This window comes from Pleurodeles waltl, chromosome 6 (assembly GCF_031143425.1).
Source record: "Pleurodeles waltl isolate 20211129_DDA chromosome 6, aPleWal1.hap1.20221129, whole genome shotgun sequence".
Classification (NCBI taxonomy): domain Eukaryota; kingdom Metazoa; phylum Chordata; class Amphibia; order Caudata; family Salamandridae; genus Pleurodeles; species Pleurodeles waltl.
The window spans coordinates 739,679,062-739,700,295 of NC_090445.1; the positions used below are offsets into that span (position 1 = coordinate 739,679,062).

The 21,234-nt window shown below is 42.0% G+C and overlaps 1 protein-coding gene across 2 annotated transcripts in view; it reads left to right on the forward strand.

The window, feature by feature from the left end:
• HSPA12A (heat shock protein family A (Hsp70) member 12A) overlaps positions 1-21,234 on the forward strand; it is a 365,561-nt gene that overhangs the window by 212,845 nt on the left and 131,482 nt on the right. For both annotated transcript variants that reach the window (XM_069239265.1, XM_069239266.1), the window contains exon 5: positions 10,500-10,604. In XM_069239265.1, the coding sequence (XP_069095366.1) occupies positions 10,500-10,604 (105 nt within the window). The remainder of the gene's footprint in view (positions 1-10,499; positions 10,605-21,234) is intronic.

Genomic DNA, 21,234 nt, shown 5'->3' on the forward strand with positions numbered 1-21,234 from the left:
CCTGATTTAGATCTTGGTGGCGTTAACGCCAAACCGCCACAGCGGCAGACCAGAAAACACCGTCAAGTCGACGGTGTTCGGTCCGCTATATTTAGATGCATTGCGGCTGAGCCAAGGACCACCACAACAGAGTGCTCTTCCTAGCCGTCAGGAAGGCAAGTTCCCACTGACCTTATTTAGATGTTACAGCTCTGTAGCTGGTGTCATACCGGCGGATTGCTGACTGATGGAGGGAGCACATCAATGGACTCAATGGACATGGTAGAATGGCAGTGGCTATGGAATACAGGTAAGTCCCCCCCCCACACACACACACACACACACTGTATCTTGGCCATATGTGTCGACACACGAGGCACGACTCAACACGCCATATACACACACCATCATCCATTGCCATTCCAACCCCACACAACTCGTACATGCGGAAAACACACATTGCCATACATCCATGATACATCATACACACACCATTGACACTGCTCCCACACACAATACAACCACAACGACCAACACAGCTACACACACAGCTACACAAACACACTCACATGGGGCACAACTACACACACCCTGACTCCTGCCACACAACCCCAATCACCTGAATGTAACACACAGCCACACAACCAACAATACACAATATCAGACCCATATGCACATGGCACACATACTGACACAATCACATCGCCCACTCCAGCTCCCTCCACCTTAACCAGCCAATCCAGTCGCACACATACATACACATAGAGGCTCACAATCATTATGGGTAGCAGAGCATCACAGGCACAGTTCCCCTTGCAATGTGCACACCTGGGCACAGTTGACAAGTGTGAATGTCACGTCATTGTGATGCTAGCATTCATTTGGCAATGAATATTGATACCAAAATAAAATTTGTGTATGTGTGAGATATGTTTCTTGTACCAGAGTGTCCCCATCCTTGTGTGACCCAATCGTGTTCCTGCCATATGCATGTCACAGTATTTTAACAAAATTACTGTGACATGTATATGACTGCAGTGGTCCTGAGATCAATTTCAGTACCCAGCTAACTTATCCTGGCAATCTGGGTTCCCTTCCTTCGAGTCCAGCGCTATGAGGGGGGGGAACATGGGGATCGTGTTTTCTCTGTGATCTGGTGGGTCTTGTCCAGTCATGTCCAGTTGAAAATCGGAAGTGGAATTGGGGAAAAGGTAGGTTATTACCTTATCTCCCCCCAGCCCAATCCACCAACTCAGGGCGGAAATTGAGCCGCCACAGTTGGCTTGGCAGTAAGGCACATCCAAATCTGCACAGCAGTATAGGTGGCTGGGGTCCCGCCAACAGCCACTATTTTCTATGGCACTGTTGATACGGATGGAGTTACTTGGCGGAGACTGCAGGACAAATGTTGGCTATTGACTATGGGACCACCAACATCTTAATTTGGCTGGCAGACCTCCAAGGCGGCGGACGGGTTTTCAGTTGAAAAATCGACAGCGGGACCATATCCGCCAAGATCTAAATCTGGACCCCAGACTGCCAACGGGCCATTGGTCTAAGGACCTCAGAATGTCCTCCTTTTTTAGAATGGACATTTACCTTTTTTTCTGTACAGGACCACTAGGAACAGCCTGGTAGTCCCTAACTGGAAATAATTTAAATGATCCCTATACCCTCCCACAGAGAAAAGTTCGAGGCTGACAGTGCCATTTGTTTCTGAAACATGGCTGCTTCTCCGCAAACTTACAGTGCCTTAAGAGGAGTTGCGGTGGCTCCTCTGATTCTCCAAGTTGGTAGAGATCTCTAAATATGGTGGGTGGTCATCTACCAGGGTGGCGGATGTTTGGCCTCCAACATACTGGCCAAACGACCCACAAATCATAAGTAGCTTTCAAAGTTACATATTTAAAATGTGCTTCAGATGTTACCTGGTTACTTGTTTAGTTTCCCTTGCTATTTAGTTACTCCACACATGTAGGTAACATTCTCACGTTGTTAACAATTTAGTTAAGAATGTACTCACTGTACTGCTTATTTAGTTACGTTTGAGTATGGGTACCAAGTTAGTTGCACCTATCTGCATAGAGCCCTATATTATCTTATTTTGTTTTAAATGCCAAACATATAGCATGTAGTTTTCATTGCTTTCTGGTTACTTATTTAGTTTCCATAGCTGCCTCGCTTATTGTACGCATGTGTGTAGTAATTATAGGTTCTTAGTGTGCATATGTTTGACAATTGCATGTCTTGTGTGTGTGCATAGCATGCTTTTCTCTTTCTGGCTTATGTCAGACGTCCTACGTTTACAAAATTCTTATGAGTAATGATTTATGTAATCATTGTCATTATAGGAATTGACATTGCATGTCCGTTGACTCCAATGAAGGTTGTGCTCATTTTTTAAATAATACTAGTATTGTGCACCAGTAGCTCCAGTCTTCAGCATTTCCCAATGCAATATGTACATTAGTCCCAACAGGAAGCAATGGGCAGTAACTAACCGGCCTGGAGTGAGCATTAATGTTTCTAGGTTGTAACAAAGATTTTTAACCCACGCCTGGCTGTAATGGGCATTAATTATAGGATCTAATGAGCATTAAAGCCACTATTATGTAACAAGTATTAATTGCTCGACTGGAACATGCATTAAAGAACCCAGGCTCTGTCAAGCATTAATAATTCCAAGCTGCAGTGCTTAATTTGAGCTGGTGGTTGCGGATGGGGTCCATTGGCACTAATTTTTGGGGGTGGGGGAGCAATTGTTTTCGTGAACAGACTTTGACCCAGAGTAAGAATGAGAAAACTATAAATGATGGAAAGAAGGAGGAAAAGAATGATGGAAAAACAGCGACAAAGGGAGAAAGCGAGGAATAAAAAGAACCTGCAAGATTGAGGTAAAGACGTAGGGATTGTCTGGTGGTGGATTAAACAGGTATGACATAGAATCACAACTATGCAGCCCTGACATTCAACACCCCTAATTTCAGTAGCGCTAGCTGCAGGCTTCAAAACAAAACCATAGGCCGAGTCACCTATTCAATCAGTGTGAAGGTGTGTTTCACAAAACTGAAAATGTTGTGGTATGACTGATGGATGAGGAATGAGGAGTAGGGATGATGGATGAGGAGTAGGGTTGATGGCTGAGGCATGAGAAGTAGGAATGATGGATGAGAAGCAGGGATGAGGGATGATAAGCAGGGATGAGGGATGAGAAGCAGGGATGATGGATGAGAAGTAGGGATGAGAAGCAGGGATGAGGAGTAGGGATGATGGAAAAGAAGCAGGGATGATGGAAGAGAAGCAGGGATGATGGATGAGAAGTAAGGATGATGTATTATGGATGAGAAGCAGGGATGATGGATGGGAAGTAGGGATGATGTATGAGAAGTAGGGATGATGTATGATGGATGAGAGGTAGGGATGAGGAGTAGGGGTGATGGATGAGAAGCAGGGATGATGGATGAGAAGTAGGGGTGATGGATGAGAAGTAGGGATGATGTATGATGGATGAGAAGTAGGGATGAAGGAAGAGACGCAGGGATGATGGATGAGAAGTAGGGATGATGAATAAGAAGCAGGGATGAGAAGTAGGGATGATGGAAGAGAAGTAGGGATGATGGATGAGAAGTAGGGATAATATATGATGGATGAGAAGTAGGGATGATGGATGAGAAGCAGGGATGAGAAGTAGGGATGAGGAGTGAGGAATGAGGATGTCCTAAAATGGATGCTGTACACCAGGCTTTATTGAGCATTTGTTACCACAGGGTCTAAAAAGAATTACTGCCACAAGTCTATGACGCCCGTTAATTGCTCCTGATGGTAGCAGGTGCTAATGTCCCCAGACACCCTTCACTCAACTCTGCAGCAGCTCTAAAAGGCACTGTGGTGACTAAACATTGGGGAGACTCAGCCAGTGCCTGAGCACCACAGAGAAGAGTTAGATTAGGCACATGCAGTTCAGTGGTTCTGCCTGAGAGTGCTAGTTCTGCCGCCCTGACCACATTGAAGCTGCAGGAGTGTGCAGCAACTCACAGGTAGGGTAAGTCTCTTGCATAGTTAAATACCCACTGACTGACCCACTTGACTCTCACTCTGCTCTAATCACTGACAAGTGCTGCAGGCCAGGCACTAGACGGTCACAGTGAGGCAGCCATTAGTATTCTTCGGGGAGCTAAGTTGCTTGAGAACTTATTGACTTCAAGTAGCGACAACTTGTATTAGGGAGTCATGCACATGGCCATTAGAACACTTACCATTGTCTGTGTGTAGCAATAAGGGGTGGGACCATAGCTGCATGTCATAGCTCCACTTAGGTGAAATTGCTGTAGTGCATAGCGCAGTCTCTTTATTGTGAGTTGAGTTGGAGATCATATATTGGAAATGTATTGCTCCTGCTGGTCAAACAGATTACTTAACTCATGTATGCAGTCTAACCTGGGAAATGAATATGAATTTAACTACTCTTAGTAAACTTTTAGATTGCATAACTTACAAAAGGAGATAGTTGCTGTTGGGGCAGATAACTGAACTCTGTATGTAAAGTTTGGAATTGTACGACAGTAACACTCAAGAACAAAATGATTCAGCAATGCCAAAGCCAGTTAGGGCAGCAATTCTTCCCCCTGATCAGAGTGATTCAAGGGTTCTTCCACCAGCATTATCAGACAGATCAGGGGAAGCACCTTCAAGTGCACAATTACAAACCTCGCAGTTATAAATGTCTACCATTTACTGGACCCTATATTTTTGCAGATTGTAGGACTCTGTACCAATGCTTACCAGAGATAAAGTGCCTATGCTCCCAATTTCAACGTGGCGTACTCTAAATTAGCGTATTTAATCTACCTATAAGTCCCCAGCAAATGATGCAAAGTGTACCCAGGGCCTGTAAATGCCACTAGTCGACGTCAGCACTCATTGCACCACCCAACACTTTGGTGCCAATTTTTTGGCACCAAAGAAGGAAGATGAGTTGCATATGTGTAGGTTGTAGAGCCATAAACCAAGTAATAATAGTGAATCGGCATGTTACCACTTTTACCATATCTATTGCATCAAGTTAGAAATGCCACTGTATTGACTAAATTTGACCTCTGGGATCCTGAACATTTAGTAGAGATCTGATTAGGCAAAGACTGGAACACTGCATTTTGTACTAAGTTCAAATTGTATTATAACCAAATCATGACGTTTGTGCTTTGTACACCAGCAGCATTTCAGTATTTTATTGATGAACTTATGCTGTAGTATATGGATGATTATGGGGTGCTTATGTAGATGATATTCTGATTTTTTTTCTTAATGTGAACCAGATCATATTTGGCGTGTAAACCTTTAGTTTTTTGTAGTACTAGAAAAGTGCTCCTTTCATTCTAAAACTGATGAGTTCTTGGGACGCATCATCACTTCAACTGCAATAAAGGTGGATTAATATAAAATTTCAGGTATTCTGGAATGCCCTATGACAAAAACTTTGACGAAAGTGTAAAGTTGTCTTCACAATTTTATCAATCAGTTTTCATCAATAATTCAACGTATGACTAAACTTCTTTGGAAAGAAACAACATTGTTTCAATCTGTAAAAGTAGAACACGCTTTGTGGATTTTTGAAGGGGAATTCACCACACGACATTGTAGTACATTGGGACTCCTCAGCAACTTTTATAGTAATGCCTGCCATTGGTTTATTAGAGCAGTGCTACTATCAAGGAGGAATCCTGATGAAGGACTTGTGCACTCAGTAGCTTTCTTTCCAAAGATGTTTACCCCAGCAGAAGCATATTACTTAAGCGCTGACAAAGAATTGTTCGGAATTTAAAAGTTCATTTGAAGAATTACAGAGTTATTAAATGGGAACAAGCCATATAGTAACCATCTCTATTCTGACCATAGAATGATCCATTTTTTAAACCCACCAGACCCTGACCCATTCTGATGGGCCTGGGTTTTGATGAGTTTGATTTCATCATTACCTATTGCGTTAAATAACAAGAAAGCTTACACCTCATTTGTCTGAGCGTGAAACTGAAGGGAGGGTGACATCCGTCCTGCCTCCACTTCGCTTATCTTCAGAAGAAGAATGAGGACCATAGCTTTGATTAATTAAGATACCTGGTTTGACCTGAGTGAGAGAAAATTCTATAAATCAAAACAATGCTGAGTGCCTCGTTGCACAAGAATATTATTCTTAAAAGATGGGTTATCTTTTCAAGGGCAGCAGTTTTCGTCACCATCAGAAAATTGGTGCAAACAAATTGTAGTCTAGTTGCATGATTCAAAGTTTTCTCATCATCCCGCTTATGACAAAAATGTGCCTTTCGTTCAATAATATTTTTGGTGGCCATCCCTCTCTACCGATATTACTTTTATTTATCTGTGTTCAGTATGTGCTCAAGGGAAAAGTCAACATTCACCACCTTATGGGAAGTTGCAATTAATACTCAACACATCAGCATCGTTTGCATACAATGCCTTTGGATTTTGTGTTAGAGCTACCAGAATGTGAAGAAAATACCATTATACTAGTTGTATTAGCTAATTAACCTGAGACCGGGCATTTTAATCCACTTGAAATGGTATGAACAGCTAGGAGTTGGCTAAATTAAAACTCAAGATTTGTTGGTTTTTGTTGCATACCCCATGTGCATCACCGATGAGGTCTGTCACTTCACCTCACATTTTTTAGAAGCTCTTTGCAAAATCTTGGATATCAAAGCTCAACAATCAACAAGTTATCATCCTCAGACAAATGGCCAACCTAAGCTTTTAAATCAAGTTTTGGAACAATTTCTCAGTTGTTTTGCTCTGAATCAGGAGAAGGATTTGATTGAAGATTTTTGGGTGGCAGAATACACATAAAACATTTAGAACATGCATCCACTAGTGTTTCACCTTTTTCCTTATTTCTATACCTATAAATATCATCTAAATATTCCTGAAATGGAAATCATTAAATCGGTCCCTCTACCATCTGTGCAAGAGCAACATGATCATTTACGAATAACAGCACAGGAAGGCCATAAATAGCTGCAGGAATACAAAATCAAATGTAAAGATTATGCAGATCGTGAAAGAGCTCAAGAACCTCCATGTATAGTAAGGCATAAGGGTTGGCTGTCCACTAAGTATTTTCAAATTAAAGGAGCATCTTGATCAAAAACAAATTGAAATGTCACCAGAGTATTGGACCATTTATCATTGAAAAGAAAATTCCTCCTGTAAACCTGACGTTAACTCTTTCATCAAAGTGGAAAATACATCTGGTACTTCATGTTTATCTCATAAAGCTAAACAATTTTTAAATACTCCATACTCCATTATTTTGTTATGTTGCAGGGTGAACTTGAATACAAGATCAATCATATATTGGAATCTAAAAGAATTAATGGAAAGGTGCATTGTCTGATAGATTAGAAGGGATGGGGCCTTGTGGAAAGATCCTGGGAACCTTCAAAGAATATACATACTTATACATTTCATGGTCATCACCCTAGTAGCCAAGCATCCTCTGTCTGGTGAAACTGTCTTCAAGAGATGAGGTAATGTCAGAGATCTACTTGGGGAAAAACAAGTGGGACAAACTGCTGTAGTACATACAGTACATCTTTAAAGTGAGGCAAGACTGAGAAATAGACTGCTGTATGGAAGCTTGGCTTGCTCATCGCAGGTCTTGCGCCTCTGGAAGTTTTACAAGACCCACGGCTCTGAGGTCACTTGAGAGCTATAACATCTTGACACCCATTTTGAAACCTTATTGTGTAAATAAACATTGACCTCACTAAGCAGTTGAAACTCTGAGACTCTAGGAATCATGTCATATTCATATTAGGTTTGCAGCTAAATTGTATGTAGAGGAGTATTTTGGCTGAGTGTTTCTGCAGTTTAGCTTTAGAATTTCATTTAGTATCTATCGAATTTTTCTGGTTGTTCAAGCTTTCACTTGAATCCTAGTGGGATTAATCTGCTGACAAGAAAAGATAACAAAAGCAAAGTTCTTTAGTGTAGTTGCATAACTACCTTAATTCAGGGGGTAGGAAAACAAACTCAGTTTATAAGCTTTCGAAATCTAAGTTGCTGCATGTGTGGAGTAATTCAGGGAATGCATTAGACTAACATGAGTTGTGTAACAGGCAAGCCTGTGTTAAACATGCACGTGTACCTCATATTTTCTCTAACTGGATATTTGTTCGTTACATATGCAGTTATATAGGCTTATTTGCCTTTACTTCTGTGCGTAAAAAGGTAGTTTGTGATTCCAGATCCTAATTCACAGAATTAGAATTTGTAGAATATTAAATCTGAGAAGGCACATATGATGGTGGAAAGTTGTAAAATATGGTGAATTGGCCACCATCCAGAGTTTGCGGTTAATGCAATGCTGAAAGTGCTCCCAGGTGGATTACTTTTCAAAAGTGGTTGAGACCCCACATACTCCTAGGTTTTAGGGTATTCACATGCATCTTGCAGTAGGTCTCACATGTTGCAAATACACTCCAGTGTAGTCCTATGGAATGCAGGAGTAAGTGCCTTTCCAAGTTATAAGCAACACAACCTATATAATGAGGCGTTGAGAAATGTCCCGCCAGTGAGGTTAAAAGGTTAATTGTGGAAATGGCCAGCTCCCCGTAATTGCACATAATTTACTCCTGAGGGATTGCCACCTAGCGGTATATTTTGTGACTTGGAATTCTCCCAGAAAAATACTAGTCTCCTACGTTTTAAGGAGAGTTTCTTATGAACATCAGTAATGTGCACTGATTAGATATGTACAGCTATGTTGTAATACTACTAGTAGTATTGGTTGTAGTAAGAGAAATAGAAAGTAGGTAGTAGATTTCCAACGTTTCAAACGGAAAATTTGTGAACTTGAAGCACAGTTTTTATTGTTGCCTGAGTTTATGTTATTATAGCTCAGATTGATAATCAGGTACACCACTGCTCCCCACATCTTTATGGAGTAATTGTATAGTGACACGTGTAACTAGCTTTATGAACAAGATCCATTTATTACACATACACAACAATTCCTGCTAGCTGATTTGTTGTTTCTCTGTGCATGTTACTCAAATTAACGAGCATGTGTAGGTAGTAACAGGACCACATACAGATTTTTGCACCACTGCAGGGTCTGTTTGCACCTGTATTTGCAGTGACCAACCACTGCAAAAATAGCATTTGAAGTTACCAACTGATGCAGTTGTGATTTCGGCACTCGTCAGTTTGGCCAAATGTGGTCCGAATTTACCTTTCACCTGTACCTACGGACATCTGTCGGATAAGAAGTGCTTGTGCTGGGGCTTAGAATCAAAAATTGTCTTTGATTTTTTTCCTTCTTCTATCCCTCTTTCAAATCCATACTGCTCAGTGCGTTTTAAAAGGGGGACTATGTTCCACTTTCTAGATCTGATTACCTTTTTTTATGAGTGTGAGACTATTTGTGATTCACAAAATGTGAATATGCACCCATAAAAAAAAATATATTCACACATACTTATTCATGTGAGTGAATCATAAATCCTGGGTGGGAAGTAGGTATCCAGGACGAGAATGCCACTGAACAGGGGCGGCTTCTCCGCAGTGGCGAAGGCACGTTGCCCTACCCCCCCACCCAGCTGGGCCAGCAGATAAAAATAAAACAATAGCTTGCTGTCGTGTTATTTTTCATCATTTTTCATCTGCCTGCTCAGCCAGCAGTGTGTACAGGGAGGGGCGAGGCTGGGTAATGGGAGGTGGGAGGGTGAAGGAGGAGAGAGTGCACTAAGTGAGCATGTGTGTTAGGTCAGCTGTCTGAGGCCAGCCAAACACATGCGCACTTAGGTTTCTACAGCCTGGATGTGGACACAGCCAGGCTGGAGAAACAGCCCAGACCCCAGGGCTGTGTCTGAGCGGCAGTTCAAGCTGCTCAGACCAATCCTGATGCTGCTTTCTTGCTATGTTTATGGGTGTTCTCTGGAATCCTTTGTCAATTCCACCAAAACAAAGTTTATTTCACACTTAGGATGAAACCTATGGGTATAAATTTCTGAATTTTTTTGTGACTCAGGTCCTGTAATTACCCAATAGGTATCTTCTCTTGATAACAAAGTGCAGACAAGGGATTGACATATTCACAGTCCATTTTTTTCTATTTTCTGATGCCAGGCCATAGAGAATGAAAACAGATAAATTCAAAAGGGTGGCATTCAAGTACAGATACATCTCTAGCTGGCATTGTCAGCAACTTACATACAAAATTTCAGACAAAAATGTTCACGGTTGAGGAACATCTGTAGTACAATGTATTCATGTGCTGGTACAGGAGGGACACATATTAATTTAGACATGGTATTAAGTCACACCGCATGTTTTAGTTACTATTTCATTTTAAAGTTGGTTACAACTTCTTCTGTGATGCTCTGAGATCAGCATAAAGGAAATTGTTACACACACAACTGTCTTCCCTTCTAGCTAGAAGAGTAGGAATTGATTCAACGTTTTCTTCTCATGTGTAATAACTTTGCCTCTTGGTCCGTTTTTAGAACCTCAACATGGAGACTGATCTCATCGCCGCAAACTGCAAGAAGGTGAAAGCGCTGGAGATATTTGCCTACGCTCTACAATTCTTTAAAGAACAAGCAATGAAGGTATGAAGAAGCAATTGACAGTATAAATGATTAGGGTGCAAGAATGGGCGTTGTCATGTTGTACTTCTTGTTGCTAATAAACACAAGTGCCTCAGATGAGCGCTGTGTACTCTTCACATATGAAACCTTGGTGCAGAAGTAGTAGTCTTCGAGTTCAGTGTATGTTGAGTGCACATTAACAATTGAAGTCAAACAGCATTACACAATTACTAGCTAGAATTACATAGTCACCAAGTTGCGTTCCCAACATTACACACCATGTCCGTTAAAATGATTTTTTAGTGTAGAAATGTGGAATTAATTTGCCAGAGGATAATCTAACAACGATTTTAAGTGGCATCAATCCCGGTAATTTCCATCTGCTCAATGACCTTTTTAAACCGAGTTACCGATTTATGTTGAGACTCTCGCTCCACTTTTCCACTTCCCCTCTACTATCAGTTAAGTACTTGGATGTACACCTTTTAGGGGTACACGTAAATGTCCTACCCTTCTGCTATCGGTCACCTGCGTGAATAGACATCTTTTTGGGAAGGACTACATAATGTCCAGTTAAAGGCGAGGCTTCAAACCTACCCAATAGCACATTAAGAGTCTGTCGCAGGTGAAACTACACCTTGAAAGTTGTTACATCAATGGCTTTGAGACTCAGTAGTGATCACATCTTGGTTTTGTGCAGGTGTGTGATTTCCTTTTTTCTTCATAATTGCCCGATGACACAGAATGAAAAGATTTTTTTATTTTACCATTTAGTGTTTTTGGGTGCGCATATTCCATCTGTCCGGAGTTTTACGTCTTTCTGTTGCTGAGTAGGCTTCTTTTGTTACCTTCTGTTACCTAGAGATTTAATTTGCCATATAATTATGATTCATTTCTATATCATGTTTGCTGTATCCCTCTTCTCTAAATGTTGCTGAACTTTTTCTATTCAGTTTGTTTTTTATGTGTGTTAGGCGTGATACTGATTAAGTTGTCTTTTTTAATCTTTGTTGGTTGTATGCCTGTGAATTACTATACGCACTGCTAGGGACTGCTGAGTAGCTTTAGGCCGAAGATGCTATGTTTGCATTTCTCATTCAGAGCATGTCATTTCTTTGTTTTGTCCAAAGGTGTACCTTTGGCAGGTCCATTTAAACTGATTCATAAATACAATAGAAATTCACACAGAAATACGACTGTGGGAGCTAGGTGTGAAAATATAGGTCCTAAAGCACCCTTGATATAATACTTTTTGGTCTCAAGTGTATGAGTCACTCTGGATATAGTAAATGAAGTGCAGGATTGTAGATGTGAAATTAATAGGATGAGCACAATTAGCCATGACGTTAGGAGAGATAGCAGTACAGAATTTCAACTATAAATCTCCCAAGCTAGTTAAACGTATGATTGACAACGTGGGCGTTTTTCTCCCTCTAATGTGTCTCTTCAAGTGAACTTCTGCACATCAAGAGTGATTGTTGTAGTTGTATTCCTTTCTGATTTCATTACAGTCATGGCTTAATTGTCTGTATTGCACTCAGGTCTATTCTATTGTTAGGAGAGTAAACATTGGGCTTTCTTAGGTGCTTTTACAAATAAACTTTCTGTTGCGTTTGCCCAAAGTTTGGTTGCATTACATTTTTTATAAATGCATGTTTGGTCTGTTCAGTGTTTGTTCCAGAGAAATAGGAGTCTCAACATTTCCCTTTTTTGTGGTGCTGGAGAGTTTCTAGCATTACAGTTTACAGAATCAAGGCTAGCGCGCTACATGCAGGGCGAATGATTGTCGTGAGGAGGTACAGACAATATCCAGTCATCTTACATGTATTTATTGCCGGCACTTCAAGGCCACAAGTTTGCAACCTCTTGTTAAACCGTGGAGGCACTGTGTCTGCTGGTTATACCAAACATCAGTGTACATCTAACCTTCTGGTCTGAGCTCCTTTAAGGACTCATATATTTTCTCCACTAGCAACAAGTTAACCCAAATGCCCAAGATCGTCGGTAAGAGGTCCTGCAGCCCAGTTCCTCACCAGGGAACCATTCTCTCTTCCACAAGAACCAGTTCTCAGCCTACACCTTAATCGCACATTAAATATATGTTGATTGCAAAATGAAGGCATGCTATCCGTACTAGCAATTTTGAGTTCGGCAGCATTAATAAAAAGTTCCTGGTAGAATCAAGCACTCTAAATAGATTGTAGATCTTCAATCTGTTTTTCACATAGTGTAGCATAAGCAAATAACGGGAACATAAGCAAAAGAGAAGTATAGAGAGGAGGAAGAGAAAAGAAAAGAGTAGCTAATGATATCAGATTTGTCCAACCAAAGCCTGCAGCCCTGACCTCCACGTCAGTCCACACCTAAAGCGCAGCTGTTTCCCATAGGCGTTATATGTGCCATTTTGCCTCTACCCACTGCAGTAACTAAGTTGTGGTTACATCTTCCTTGGCTGGATTTCCACTCAACCATAGGCATTAAACAAAGACCAATCTAAAATTATTCAGTTTATGATCATTCAAGGAAACTGGAGCACTTACTAGAATGTGTTGCCAATACTCTAGAAATCCTGACAGAAATCGATCACCTGGTGAGGCATCTCCTGCATGACCTAAATAGCTAACATATTGTAAAGCATTTGGGTTCTCCCCAGGAGCGTTGTTTTTTCCAGACTTTGTGCGATAAGGCCTAAATGGAAACAAGCCTTAAATTATTTATTTTGTGCAGTTTCATGACTCTCAATTCCTTTGCCGAAAAACTAAACAATATTTGAACCATCTCCATGGTGAGGTTAGTATCTTACATATTTTATCCACCTCAAAATCACTTCCAATAAAAATGTGCTTCCCTACTGTCGTCAACTGATGGGGGTAGCTCCCCCTTTTACCAACATCAGAACATCTGAAAGACAAGACCCACATAAGCTCTATAATCTCCAGAAATGGCAAGGACCATAATGCCAACAACTAGAGAAGGTAACCCTCCATGAAATATTCTTTCACTGATTCTTTCATCTGCTAGAGCCCTTCCCATTTCTTTCTTCTAGTCCACCCTGCATTTGGGTGCAGCATCTTTGTTTCTAGCAATAATACATCTATAGAAATCGCCCCCTAGAAATCAAACTGTTGTGCTTTAAGTTATACTACAACAGTCAAACCTCTCCTCAAAGAGGACCTTAGGAAGCAGTTTAATTTTTATAGACATCAACTGCACCAACCATGAGATCATATTGTGGTGCCACCTCTCAAAATCACTTTTGAACATGTGAAGTAGGAACATAGGGCCTGATTTAGAGTTTGGCTGAGGGGGGTAACTTGGTCACAAAGGTGACAGATATCCCTTCTGCCGTATTACAATTCCATTCTAGCCTGTGAAACTTGTGATACGGTAGACAGGATATTCGTTTGTGACAGAGTAACCCTTCTGCTAAACTCTAACTCAGGCCCATAGCTTTAAATATAGAGACTATTGTTATAAAATCCTAAATACCAGTTTGTACTTACTGACACTGAGGCCTGCTACTGTAACATAGCAAGAAATCACTTTAAATGTCCTTGAGACTGAACAGACTGGCTTGGACAGTGAAAGTAAAATATCTGCAAGCATCACACATTATAATAGTTTCCCATCATGTGAGAGACCCTTAATTTCATAATATTCTTGTATGTCCCAGACTAAATGCTGAGAAGAATGATTAATGCGGATGAGACAGGGGACATCCATTGACTTTTGTTAGATTGAATGTATCTGATTAAGAACCACTTACCTGCACTCAGGGTGTAGGAGAATCTTACAGGGCTTACACAATTTAGAAAGCTGGACCCTGAGTCAAGGTTTCCCAACACCTGATGCATCAAAGACCATTAAAACTGATCAAATGCCCTTTCAACATCTACAGACAAAAGTTTGGATTGAATTCTCCCTTTTTATTGATGTATAAGGTTCACAGGTTTGCTATGTTATTCCCTCCTTGTCTTGGTCTAACAATTTTCACTTTTTTGGGCCAGATGTAACAAGCCTTTTTGCATTCGCAAACGGTGCGAATGCAAAAATGCCTTTCAGTATTTATCAAAGGCATTCGCAACGCAAATTTAAGGAATCGCTAAAATAGCGATTCCTTAAATTTACGAGCCCTTTTAGAGAATTGCAAATTGCGATTCTCTAAATAAGAAATCGCAAATAAGGAATCCTTATTTGCGATTTCTAAACCACATGTTTCAAGCAATTCCTTAATGCGAATTTGGCATTAAGGAATCGAAATTACCACCAAGTAAAACTTGGTGGTAACCACGTGCAAATTTTAAAAATGCATTAAAAATGCATTTTTAAAATTTACATGTAACGCACACATGCCCCTTTGGCATGTGTGCGTATTACATGTCCAAAAAAACGTTTTGGGGTGCAGCAGAGGGGGCCTTAGGCCCCCAGCCCCTTGGGTTTTGCATTTCCAAATTTGCGAAGTCCAATTAGGAATTTGAAATTTGGGAAATGCAAAAAAATCGCAAATATGGGCCTACAGGCCCAGAGGTGCGAATGGGGGCTGTATCGCTATTTGCGATTCGGTAATAGCATTTGCGATTTTTAAGAAATCGCTATTACCGAATCGCAAATATGATACATAGCATTTTGCAAATCAGAAATAGCGATTTCTTAAAATTCGCTATTACCAATTCGTAAAAGGCTTTTTTGATACATCTGGCCCTATGTTTCCAAATACAGTCTTGGAGACATTTTCAACCAACTTGATATAGGTCTGATGTCACTGCAGTTACAAAGGCCCTTTCCCTTTTTCAAGATTACAGTGACCAAATCTTGCAGCGTCAGTAACAGTGACCATTCTGTTGAACATAATGATATTCAACAGGGAGGGTCACTGTTGCCGTCCATGCTGCAAGACATTAACATTCTCCCGAAGCATTTCTAGAATCTAACAGTAAATTCATTGTCTCCTAGTGTCTTACCTCCTTGGATATCTCCTTAGATATTTCCAGGATATCTTTCATTGCATTGGATACCCTAGAGTGTGGTTTTCCCTGTAATATTCATAAAATCGACCTACATTACCTCTTCTATCAATATTGAGTCAGTCGTAAAACTTTATTTAGTTTAGAAAAGCCATAAAAGAGCAAATTGCAGACATATTACACACACAGGTCATTTCGTAGGGCAAACAAGTAAAAACATTTAAAATCTCAACATATAAACCATGGATTAAAAACATCAATGACTACAGAAAATTCCCAAAAGGTTTTAGATTTAGTTTTCTTTGGCCCTCAAAACATGACAAACAACTTCTATTGATTAATCTTCAAATCCAAGGATGGCATAAACTCCACAAAGGTGTCCAGAGCTTTCTGAAGACATACCATCATCCATATAAAAAATGTCCCTTGGAAAATCCAGTTTCTTTTGGAGCAACGGGGCTTCTAAACCTTTAATATAAATAAGAAACAACAATGAGGCTAGGATGCAGCTTTGAAGGACACCTTGATTATACCGTATAGATGACGTACTTCCTCCTCAGGGCCCATTATGTAATTTAGCAGAAGTATCCCTGTGCAGACGTCGGAGGAGAGAGACCAAGGGTTCTTCTACCCCCAGCTTCCACAGCATATTCCATAGTTTGAACCTAATCACCATGTCAAAAGTACATGGCAAGTCCATGAAGGCTAGATGTAAAGAAACTTTCATGAACTTGGTATACTTTCCAATAAGAGCAATAGATGCAGACACTGCTCAACCCTACCCATTCTGTGTATGAAACCATGTTGTGCTTCAGAGAGAAGGGTTTGATGTCATGTGTGGCTATAGATACACATGCTCTGCATATTACTGCCATCTAGCGTTGGTTCCTGAGTGTTGCAAGTTGTTTTTCTTCAAATAAGTATTTTCGAGATACAGGATTGAGGTACTCCTCCTTCTCGGTGATACTGCGCATGAGCATCAACTCCTTTGTTAGATTGTTTTCTCTCCACCATCAGGTTCGGACGTGTTTGTATTCACTCTGTCTTTCGACTCACTCTGTTTCTAAACCTTTCCTTCCATCTTTCCTTTATCGACGGTATTGTTTTCTCGATCCTGTATTTCCATCTTCATGTTCATCTCCACTTGTCGGTCGGGGCATTGACTGCACACCTCTGGGGATGACCTCACCCATTTCACGCCTATCTCAACCACATGGATCCGAAGAGTATGCTGAGCTGATGAAATGGATGCCATTTGGTTTCTGTCCTTGGTGCCACTTGAAATTCCCCCACATCGTCCAACATCTGGTGTGTAACCTGTGCCTCTCCCTCAATCACCAAGAAGACACCTGTGATGCCTGTAAATCCTTCCGCTCGAAGAAGGCTCTTCAGGATTGAAGACCTTGTCGGTTGGAGATGGCGCACAAGGGCCTGAACGACACCACAGACATCTTTGGGGAGGAACATGCCCAGGAGGAGCCTGGAAACAGGAGGAGGCCTTCTCCATTCAGGTATCCGACATCAAGTTGGACATCAAAAGCCACAAGGTAACATCTGCACAACCCATGAGTACCGTGGCCCCTGCTGCCCACCCTAAGACTGTTAAAAAGCCCCTTCTAGAGGTAACCGGACCACCACTGCCACCAGGTCATGGTCAGATACGAAAAACTGTTTCGGCTGCCCCGCCCTAAGGCTCGGCTCTGAAAATAGCCAAGCCAAAACACTGTCTTTGGCTTCGATCTCCAGTACCTCGGTCCGAGACACAAGAAGGGCTCTAGCCAGTCTTCGCTATGCCCTCACTTGTGGAACCTATTTTGCAGACCATGGACTCTCTATACCGCTGCCTTCAAATCCAAGAAGGTACAGGGCACATTATTGCTTTTCCCTGTAGTTTTCAAGAGGAAATTATCCTTTGGACACTTCACTACCTCCCGAGAAGGTTACCAAGGACAATGATTCCTCCACACCTCACAAGCCTTCTTCACCTCTACCTAGTACACCTTCCACTCCTCCTTCACCCCCTGCTTCTGCTCCTTCTCCTTCCACTCCTCATTCATCTGCCTCACCTACTGCAGGAGTCTTTACACCTCTGGGATCACCTGTATACACTGGGGAAGATTTAGGTGGGACACAGTAGGACCCAGATCCATTGGACACATATGGCCCTGATCCCATGTTGACCACTGACCCAGATTTGTAGTCCACATGACCCTCCCCACCAGAGGATAGCACATCCTATTAACATGTTATCGTGTATCTGCATTCCATAATGTTGAGCTGCATAGGGATCCAATAAAACAGCACTTCCTGTTCAATACCTTCACAACCACACACAGGGATATATAGTTTCTCCCCATGCTTCCTGGCATGCTTCATCACGCAGACATAATTTTTAAAGAACCTGTTCGCTCTAGGATTATCACCCCTAGAGTAGATATGAAATATGTCTGCTCACACTGACCTGGTATATATCAGGTCCCTCCTGAATCCATAGTGGCCAACACTGCAGTGAAAAGGGCCAATAGTCAAGCCATAAGGGACTCTCCTTCTCCAAATAAAGAGAGTAAAAAGCTGGATGCCTCTGGCAAAAGGGTGGCTGCCTAGGTAGCCAATCATTGGCATATCACCAGTTCACAGGCCTTGCTAGTGAGATATGACCAAGCTATCTGGGATGAGATGGAGGAGCTCCTCCAATTTCTCCCAGATAAGCACAGAAAAAGAGGACAGTAGATTGTTGCAGAGAGGCAAGCAATTACAAATAATTCTATCCACTGTGCCCTAGATGCAGCACACACAGTCACACAGCAGTATTAACACTAGTGTGGTAATAAGGAGGCAGGCTTGGCTCTGATGCTCTGGCTTCAAACTAGAGGTCCGGCAGACAGTGCTCAATACGCCCTTGTACAAGGAGCACCTTTTTGACCCTCAAGTTGACTCCAGCCTTGTGCAGCTGACAAAAGATACCGGCACTGCAAAATCCATGGGTGCTCAGACAGGGGCACTTTTCCTCGCCCCACATTTAGAGGTGGTTACAAATCCACAACCTCAGAGGCATCTACTTCTCAGCCCAGACAGCTTTCAGCCTCATATTCCAGGGGGTTCTTCAGGGGAGCCTACAAAGACAATAACAACTGAGGCAGAGGTAAGAGCACTGCCACCCAAAGATTTACCTTCACTGCAAAGCAATGACTACCTCCTTCTTCCTCCCACACACTCAACACCTGTCGGGGACAACTTCAAAATTTTCATCCAGAATGGGTGAACATCACCATGGACCAATGGGTCCTTTCTATTATCCAACATGGTTATTGTCTGGAGCTCATTACCACTCACACTCACAGATTAGCCCGAGAGCACCTTGCACTTCTCAAAGATTAAGTTCGGGCCCTTTATCTGAAAGGGGCCATCTGGCCTGTCCCGTGCAACAACAGTGATTGGGAGTATTGTCTCTATACTTTCTCATTCCCAAAAAAGACGGCTCTTTCAGTCCTGTCCTGGACCTCAGACCATTAAATCATTACATTCTCTCAGAACACTTTCACATGGATACTCTTCAAGACATTATTCTGTCTCTACACAAGGTGATGTAATGACAGTCCTAGATCTAAAGGATGCCGACTTTCATATCGCCATCCACCCTTGACACCGAAAATACCTAAGATTTGTGGTTACAATCAAACATCATCAGATCAAAGTCCTGCCTTTCAGAGTCACGACTGCTCAAAAAGTGCTTAGCAGTTTTCACCACACATCTTGGAGAAATGTACACATCTTCCCTTATCTAGACTACTGGCTCATCAAGGCCAGCACACTATGACAGTGCCAATAGCACATTCAGATGACATTGGGCCTGCTTTACAAACTGGGATTCACAAGCAACTTTGTGAAATCCCATCTACAACCTCTTCAGATACAGCCCTATCTAGGAGCTATTCTCAATGCAGAGTTGGGGTTAGCATGCCCAATTCCGGCCTAAGTTCGAGGTTTTCAGTCTCTACTTCCCCATTTTCAGGAGAATCACACATACATAGTCCGGACTATCATGCACCTATTGGAGATGATGGCACGATGCATTGCCATTGTTTCCCATACCAGACTCCACATACGTCCCCTACAGCAGTGTCTGTCACATCAGTGGTCTCAGTCACGGGGTCACCTGGAGGATCAAGTGTTGTGTGACCACCATACTCACCGCTCTCTACAAAGATGGAACACCACCAACCTGTGAAAGGGAGGCCTTTTCCGGACCCTGTGCCTAAGGTCATTCTGACCAGACTCATCACAGATGGGTTGGGCTGCTCACCTTCAAGGCCTCATAGTACAGGGTGTCTGGGAGTGTGTTTAATCCAACTTCATCTGCACAAATTAGGTCAACATGATCTTTGCCCATGATTCTGATTTCTCTTCAAGTCACCCTTTTCTCCTTTGGTACCCCCAAAAAGTATAGATAGCACTCTCTTTCTTTGTTCTTGATTCCTCAATTCTAGGACCCTACCATTCATGTGGGAATCATTCTTGCCTTCTGGCTCCTTGAAGGTGGGGACTGTCTTCCAGTCAGTAAGGTATAATATTAAATTATTTGATTGAATGTGTTACAACTGTTTGTGTTGAAAGGAAATTCTCAATTAGGTTCTTGCTATAGTAGCTTTTTCCTGCAAGCATTTATCCTTGGTGTCAGCTTCTCCTCTGAAGAATTTGCCTTTAGATTTGTGCAGTTGAACGGGTTGCCTATAAAAGTAGTCCAACTTCTTTCTCCAGGGACTGCATGAAATCTCCCAAGGTTCCCTACCAAGCTTGCTTTCTGAATCAGGGAAGTTCCCTGATCCATTCCATGCTTTGTCTTATTGCTACATTGACTCGTGTTTCCTGAAGAGCCAGCTAAAGCGCCAGACCATATGACATTTATCGCAGCCCCAGGTGGCACCCAGCACATGTGGAGCATAGCACATCGATCTTCTCCTGTTATCACGACACAAGGGATGGTGTCCACATCATCAACATTTTCAGTGTTTCTTTGAGCTTTTTGTTTATATTTCACATGTGAATATAGTGTTTGCCTCACTGACTCTCAATTGTAGCACACTACTGTCCATAAATCTACCACTTTTTATCACGAGTGTCTTAGACATAGCTGCCTCTTACCTTAGAATAAGTTTCTCACTGTAGTGTTGAAATTGCTAGAGAGTCCCTGCAGTGGAAAAAGGTGCTAGTAAACTGTCAGTGATAAGAGGACCCCCTGACTGACAATCACGTAATGCCGCCATGAAGAGCAGTAGGCACTAGCATCCAACAAGGCAAGCACACAGAGTCCAGTCCCATTCAAAGTGATGCACCCAATGGAATTGAGGCTCCAGCTTCACGACCCTGCCCAGTTCACCACTTTTCCAGTGTCTGGGTCTTCTGTTCACAGGTGCAACACTGCTATCCTGCAGCATTCAAGTCCTTTTCTGCCCATCTGCAACTGAAAACAGGTACAGTCTTCGGTTTACATCTATGGTTGGAAAAGTGAGGAAGGCACCTCGACCATTCTTTGCTGTACTGCATGAGGCCTCAGAGGACTTGCCACTCACCGCACAGCTGTGTGGCAGCACCCTAAAAGGCACAGCAGCTGTGAATAAGTCCCCGTTGATCATCATGTACCCTCTGTCCTCTAGGGAAGCCCATGTTCACAGGCCCTCCAAGAGTCA